Below are 7,906 nucleotides of genomic sequence, written 5' to 3' on the forward strand. Positions count from 1 at the left end.
GTTCGAGTCCCAGACCCGGTGGCTTAAACACACACGGTGTGCATGTGCATGCATGCCCAAGATCCTGAGAGGAGAATGGAGGAAAAGGGATTGTAGTGTGGCCATCCCTCTGGGGGGTGATTTCTCACTTTCTGTCTCTCTATCTCTCTCTGTCTTTCTGGCAAGTGCATGTGCCCTATAGCAAAAAAAAACTCTTCAAAACTAATAAATCCACATAGCCGTGTGGTGGCCGTGGTCATGGGCACCCAGCCTGGAGGGGCAGTGTTGGGCTCTTGGTTGTTTTCCGTCTCCCTGCCTGCTCACAGCTCTGAGTCTGTGAACCTGAGAGTACACTCCATTCTGCTCCTTTCCTAGTAGGAGTTGGGTGGCCCACTTTTTATGTTTCAATATCAAGAGAAGGGGGCTCTTGGGACCTCAAGTGGATTGTTTAGGAGGGAGGGCACAAAAGAAGAGGGAGAGAAGCAGGAACTCCAAAGGCAGTGAGCACTTGCAGTTGGAGTATTTGCACGGTTTCCAAGGGGAGGGAGGAGATGCCATAGTTTGCTGCATGAAGGAGCCCCCACTCCATTTTTAAGTATAGACCCAGTGATGCAGCATTAAACCATGCCGCCTTGTACCGCTCTCAGCCAAAGGTGTTGGAAGCTTTCTTTAGCATTCTCTCTCTGACTTGTCTGTTGTGTGAGGAAAAATGCCTTTTCCTACCAAATTTAAATGAATTGTTAAAAAAAAAAAAAAAAAAAAAAAAGCTCTAATCTTTTTCAAGAATGAGTAACACCCTGAAAAGCGTTGCGTGGTTTTGTTATTTCACTAGGTCTTCACCTTGACTTTGTCAGGTAGACGACACACACTGCCTTGCCTGTTGTGATGAAGACATCGGAAGCCCAGGAGTTGGGGGAGATGGCTAATCTCATAAGCTGTGACTAGACTCCAGGACTTAGCTTTCCATCCCAGAGCACAGTGTCAGTCTGTCTGCTGACTCAGCTTCGGTCGAATCACGTTTGCATCTGGATCATAATAGTGTTGCATATTCTTCCTTCCGATAGGTCAGTTACTGTCTCGTTGCCACACATGGACCCCCAGATATCTCCGAAGGAAGCTGTCCTTGTTACCGGAGGAGGTGGCTATTTTGGCTTCCGGTCAGTGCATCTGTAAAATGTGCCTATGGGATTATTTTACTGCTAGTCGCTGGGAAAAGTATAGCATTCCAACTCTGATGTTCATCAGTGGACTTGGACTTGTTCACGTGACACAAAATCAGAAATGCAGCAGTTGCCCACTGCTCAGACATTAAAGTTTAGAACTAACAGATATGTTCAGCTTTAAGAAAAATTCCTCGTAAAGCCATATTCATATTCATATTGCTCAGACATTAAAGTTTAGAACTAACAGATATGTTCAGCTTTAAGAAAAATTCCTCGTAAAGCCATTAAGTTGGGAGGGGTTATTCATATCACCGAAAACAAGTTTAAAATAGCTATGTTTTTCAATCAGTGTGGGATAGTGGGTCCTCGGACAGAGGGGAAACCCAACATGTAGCTACCCCATGCTTTGCAGATGAAACCTCTCCTTGTACTTGAAGTGGGGAGAGAACTTCCACTTTCTAATAACTGGACAGTAGGTCAAACTCGCACCTATAAGTCCAGGAAGCGAGGACTCCAGAGGAGCTGGCACACTTGGGCCAGCCCCGCCTTGACTGGTGAATTATTTTATACCCTCTCCAAAGTGGTTTTAAGAGTGACTTGAGGGGCCATCAGATGGCCTAGTGGATGCGTTGCTGGACTCCCATATGGCAGGCTGCAGTTCGAGTCTCAGAACCAGTGGCTTGAAACTCACTCCAGGCATGAATGTGTGCGTGCTCAAGATCCCAGGAGAAGGGGAACCAGCAGTTAGCGTAATGGCTATGTCGCTGGACTCCCACGTAGTTGACCGTGGTTCGCGTCCCGGACCCGGTGGCTTAAAACTCACGCCGGGCGTGTGTGCGTGCGTGCCCAAGATCCCGAGAGGAGAATGGAGGAGAAGGGATTGCGGTGTGACCATCCCCTCTGGGGGCTGATTTCTCGCTTTCTGTCTCTCTGTCTCTCTCTGTCTGTCTGACGAGCGCACGTGCCCTATAGCGAAAAACCTCTCCAAAAAAAAAAAAACCAGGAGAAGAATGGAGAAGGGATTGCAACATGGCCATCCCCCTTGGGGGGTGATTTTTCACTTTCAGTCTCACTGTCTTGTCTGTCTGTCTCCATCTCTCTAGTGAGGCCATGTGCTGTAAGGCAAAAACCTCTAAAAAAAAAAAGTGACTTGATCTAACATTTACTTTCTCATTTCAGCTTGGGCTGCGCTCTAAACCAGAAGGGAATCCGCGTGATTCTGTTTGATATAAACTGCCCTGCTCAAGGCATTCCAGAAGGAATCAAGTTTGTACATGGTAACATCTGCCACTTCTCAGATGTAGAGAAAGCCTTCCAGGCTGCGGACTTCACGTGTGTGTTCCACGTCGCCTCTTACGGGATGTCAGGACGGGAGCAGCTCAATCACCGCCTGATCGAAGACGTCAACGTCAGGGGCACAGTCAACATCCTCCAGGCCTGCCAGAGGAGTGGGGTGCCCAGACTAGTTTACACTAGCACTTTCAATGTCATCTTTGGGGGTCAGGTTATCAGAAACGGGGACGAATCTCTGCCTTACTTTCCTCTTCACCTCCAGCCTGATCACTACTCTCGCACCAAATCCATTGCAGAGAAGAAGGTGCTGGAGGCGAACGGTACAGTCCTAGAGCGAGGTGACGGGGTCTTGAGAACCTGTGCACTGAGGTCAGCCGGCATCTATGGGCCCGGAGAGCAGAGGCACCTTCCCAGGATAGTGAGCTACCTTGAGCGCGGCCTGTTCAGGTTTGTGTACGGGGACCCCAGGAGCCTGGTTGAGTTTGTCCACGTGGATAACCTGGTACAGGCCCACTTTCTGGCCTCGGAGGCCCTGAAAGCCGACAAGGGCCACATTGCCTCTGGGCAGCCCTACTTCATCTCAGATGGCAGGCCGGTCAACAACTTTGAGTTCTTCCGGCCTCTGGTCGAGGGCCTGGGCTACACTTTCCCATCTACCCGCCTGCCCTTGACGCTCATCTACTGCTTCGCTTTCCTGACAGAGATGACCCACTTCGTTCTGGGTCGGTTCTGTGACTTCCAGCCCTTCCTCACTCGTACTGAAGTGTACAAAACTGGCGTCACACACTATTTCAGCTTAGAGAAAGCCAGGAGAGAACTGGGTTATACGCCTCAGCCATTCGACTTCCAGGAGGTGGTAGAATGGTTTAAAGCTCACGGTCACGGCAGGAGTGCTGGGAACTGCGGCTGGGAGTCTTGTGTTTGGGATGCACTGCTGGTCTTCCTCTTAGGAATGGCAGTCCTCACCTGGCTGCCACCTTCTGTGATTCTGTCACTGTGAAGGAAGAGCTAGAAATAAGAGCCGATCACGCTGGCTGAGATGGTTTTCCAGAAACGGGTTTTAAAGTACATAAAGTGAATCTGGTGCCAAACTTCAGCTTAGCAAAGTGCTACTTAAGAAGAAATTCTTGGATTAAATCTTCATTACTTAAACTCACTGCACTACTCAATGGCAGGGGTGGGGGAAGGAGCAAAGATAAGCTTGAAATTGGGTTCCTTGTGTCCTTCAATTTTAGATGTGTGCAGTAGAAGTCACTTTAGAGCCAGCGAGGTAGGCTTAGTGGGATTGGAAAGGCCCTACTCGAGTTCCTCGGAAGGCAGAAGCATACTTGCTTCTGTTTCATATGCTCTGCACCCACGCACAGTGGGCCGAAGCCCAGGCTGACGTGGGAATGGCAGAACACGAACCAGCTTGGACCAGATCCCTCACAGACCAGCCCTCTGAGTGCTGTTCATAGCTCAAATTTCAGGATTTCACTTTTGCCCTTTGTGATATAAGGGCATTCCGCCAACGTGACAACGTGGTAATGTTTGATGTTTAATCAAATAGCCCTTTCTCTTACCTCCTAGAATTCTTTGGAGGATTTAATTAGACCATAGAAGTAGCATAATGCTATTTAACACACAAGTCATTCATTTTATTAGTGTTGATGTTACATGTTCCTCATGAGGGTTTCCTCCTCAGTGTACCTGCTGCAGAGGGGCTGTTGCTGCTGAACTTACTTTTTTTTCTTTTTTTTGGGGGGGAGGAGAGGTTTTTCCTATAGGGCATATGCTTGCCAGAAAGACAGACAGAGACAGAGAGACAGAAAGTGAGAAATCACCCCCCCCAGGGGGGATGGCCATGCCACAATCCCTTCTCCATTCTCCTCTCAGGATCTTGGGCACACACACACACACGTGCCTGGTGTGAGTTTAGGCCCCTGGGTCTGGGACTCGAACCACAGTCGACTGCATGGGAGTCCAGTGACATAGCCATTATGCTAACTGCTGGTCCCAGCTGCTGAACTTTCTCAAATGCTTCTGGTGTGCCCTCAGAGCCTGAGGTAAGTGCTCTGAATATAGTCAGTGTTTGTAAAGTTTTGGCCTCAAAGGATAGATAGAAGTTTAGGAAACAGGCCAGAATCTGTTGATTAAGGAACCTGCTCCAGCTGATGGTGCCATTTTTAACTTTAAAAAGTCAAGCATGACTCTAAACTGCTAGGCTGGTTTTCTTACTGGGAAGAATTTCAACTCTGGGAAGTCAACAGTGAGGAATGTACGGAACAATGGCAGCATTTTCTGGACCCCATGGACCTGGACGGCTGCGCGAGACCATTCAAGTCATCCTGTTGAACAGGAACCGAAGGGAGGACAGTCTTCACCGTTGCGTGTGCGTGGGAAGGACTGAAAGCGTGACGGCGGACTGCTGGGGGAAGTTGCACGGGCCTTTCCTGAGAGTGAAGTACAAACGCATGCGTGGCCCCTGCTGGATCTGCCGGCTCATTTGGGAAAAGCACCGAACTTGAAGTCTGACGCTGCGGTCTGGGTGTTTAGTGTGGCCTTCGCCACGGTGACTGACGCCGCCTCAGACCTGTTTCCTCTTCTGCGGGTTGGGGCCCACTGTATTTGCCCTCCCTATAAACCGCCTGCCTCAGGGTTTATTGTGAACAAAAAACAAGATATGGAAAAGCACTTCTAATAGTACAGTATGATGCAGATGAGAGGTGGTGATTTGGGGAAATCTGTATTGAAGTCTTGTATCATAAGGAAGCTTTTGCTGGAGTCCGGGACTGACTGGCTTGAGTGCCTTCAGTGCATCCTGCATTTGGGGCGCAGGGCATTTGAGGTCTCCCTGCCCTCAGCAGACTTGCAGTCTCATGATGGTGACAGCACATACAGACACCACAGGGTCTTCAAAAAGTTCACGGAAAATGTGTATCATGAAAGTTACGCAGGAATTTCAAGCTTCTACACACAAACATCTTTAGATTCTATTTTTCCACAAATATCTTGTAGTCCCTTTATATGACTCTGTCTCCATCTCCACCAGGATTTCTCATATGCTCCTTTCATTTTTTTAATTTTAATTTTATTTTTTGGAGAGGTTTTTGCTATAGGGCACATGTGCTCACCAGAAAGACAGAGACAGACTTAGAAAGCGAGAAATCACCCCCAGGGGGGATGGCCACGCCACAATCCCTTCTCCTCCATTCTCCTCTTGGGATCTTGGGCACGCACGCACATGTGCCTGGCATGAGTTTAAGTCACTGTTTCTGGGACTTGAACTGTGGTCGACTGCATGGGAGTCCAGCAACAGAGCCATTACGCCAACTGCTGGTCTCAACTCATATGCACCTTTCAGTCACCATATCCAAAATGGAGTTTATGACCCACCCTAAAACTCGTATAGGTACTTTTCCTTAGTAAATGTCACCACCATCCACTGAATCCCTTATGCCAGAATTACCTTACCTGGCACTTCCTTTGGTCCCTCCCTCCCTCCCTCCCCTTAACTTGACATAGGTAACCCACCTTAAGCCCGTTGATTTTTACCTTATATCTATGGCCAAAGCTGCCCGTGTGAGCGTGTTTTCTCTCCCTAGACTCCAGTGATAGCCTGTTCGTTCTTCCACCTATGTGCCTCACTTTAGTCCATCCTCCACATGCCAGGTAGTGTGAGTCTAAAAACATAAATCATAAGTCACGTGGGGTCCTTGATGTGGCCTAAGAGGCCTTGCCTGGCCCCTTGCCCACCTCCCTACCCTCACCTCACACCGTTCACCTTCCCTGCCCAAACTACACCAGCTTCTTAGAGGCTCCTAGGTGCCAAACTTCTCACACCTGCCTCCTCTTTGTGGCCTGTGTGAAGTTTTGTGTCTCAGCTGAAGCCTCCATTTCCCAAGGCCTCCCATCATCTCAACAATTTGGGTCTGCTGTAAGCCCTGTAGCACCTGCCTGCTTTGGCATTTATCACATCTGTAGTAATTTGTGCAGTCACATATTTGAGAGAGGGCGGGAGCTTGGTCTTGCTTGCTACCTTGTCCCTAGTGCCTAGCACAGAGCAGGCATTCAGTATCTGACAAATGAATACTACTTTTCCCTTCAAAGAGTGATGTCCCTTTCTCATGCATAGGTAATTTGCTGTTTCTAATCTTTTGAAAAAGGGAAAAGTAGTCGCCATACACTGGAATTGTGTGTTTCCTGGGTCAAGACTAGACATGGTCTAGTAACTGAGGTCGTTGTGCATGGGACACAGTGGAGATAGCAAATGACCTAAGGTGTTCAGGGAAGGAGAGTGATGTGGACAGTGAATTGTGCTCCTCATCTCAGCTGGAAGCCATTTGAAAAGACTTGTTTTATTTTATTTTTTCCCAATACCCAATTGCCAGACTGCATTGCTCACAGGGAGGGAAGCGGGAGGTGACAGCACCCCCCCACACACACACACACACACAGGGTGTGGTCACACCACAATCCCTTCTCCATTTCTCCATCCCATCGAGATTTTCACCAGGCAAACACACCTGGCATGTTCTTTGAGCCATCAGGGTTGGAATTCAAACTGCAGTTGGCCATGTTGCATCCAGCTTCCTAAACCACTAGGCAACAGGGTCAGCCCCTTAGTTTATTTTCTGAAAGGAACTCCCCTTCTAAAGTCAGGAGATGCTACAGTTAAGGAATTCCATTAGTTCTGGGGTTCCCAGCTTCCCTCAACCTTGAACTGAATCATCCAAACCAGCATAGAACCATAATCAATGCCCACGGTTGTGCACTTGGGGACACTCCCAGAGCCTGGGCATAAGCCACCAGAACTGTCACCTCACTCTGCTTCTGAGGGGAACACGGGGGTTTCCTTATGCCTGATAAAGGACTGCAAATAGAGGACATGTGAGCCACGAAGAGTCCTGTAGGGGAACCCAGAGGGGATGTCAATCTGTACTGTCCGTTACTGTCCACGTCTGCAGAAGGGAAGAGGCGTCCAGGTGTCCTGCTGGAGGGACTGGTTGGATTCCTTGGTGCTGTTTCTGGTCACAGTGGGAGAGGTGAGCTGTAGCACTTACGGAGGGCCAGATGACTAATTTTGGCACCAAATTACTGAGGCAGGATGTTTCTCAAGGATTAGCCCCAGGGATTGAAGAAAAGGTTCTTCCTAGATCACCTATCATGGTCATTGTAAGAAGGCCAGCATTGCTTTGTCGAAGATATAACTGGCTTACTAACAATCATTGGGGCATCGCCCGCTTTATTTTCCTTTCCAAATCCCCAGTTCGCCTAACCTTACAGATAGGAGAGGGGAAGCAGCCTGTAGAATTTTCTTCCCAGCCCTGGCCCAGTTCTGTGCCTGGGGACTAATGGGCCCTTTGTTGGCTGACCTTGGCCGTCATCACCAGCAGTCTGTGTTAACTAAAATTCTCACTGTTGGCTAGCATCTCTTACTCTAGAGAAGGACACCCCATTCTCCCCCCGTCCCCCCCCCACCCCCTTGCATG

At 48.9% G+C, this 7,906-nt stretch overlaps 1 protein-coding gene across 3 annotated transcripts in view; it reads left to right on the top strand.

Moving 5' to 3' along the window:
• Positions 1–3,962, top strand: part of SDR42E1 (short chain dehydrogenase/reductase family 42E, member 1) — an 11,971-nt gene extending 8,009 nt beyond the window's left edge. For all 3 annotated transcript variants that reach the window (XM_027773490.1, XM_014589380.2, XM_027773491.1), the window contains 2 exons: positions 1,044–1,136; positions 2,322–3,962. In XM_027773490.1, the coding sequence (XP_027629291.1) occupies positions 1,044–1,136; positions 2,322–3,435 (1,207 nt within the window). In that variant the 3' untranslated portion in view covers positions 3,436–3,962. The remainder of the gene's footprint in view (positions 1–1,043; positions 1,137–2,321) is intronic.
• The last annotated feature ends 3,944 nt before the right edge of the window (positions 3,963–7,906 follow it).

This window comes from Tupaia chinensis, unplaced genomic scaffold, assembly GCF_000334495.1.
Source record: "Tupaia chinensis unplaced genomic scaffold, TupChi_1.0 Scaffold000355_1, whole genome shotgun sequence".
Lineage (NCBI taxonomy): Eukaryota > Metazoa > Chordata > Mammalia > Scandentia > Tupaiidae > Tupaia > Tupaia belangeri.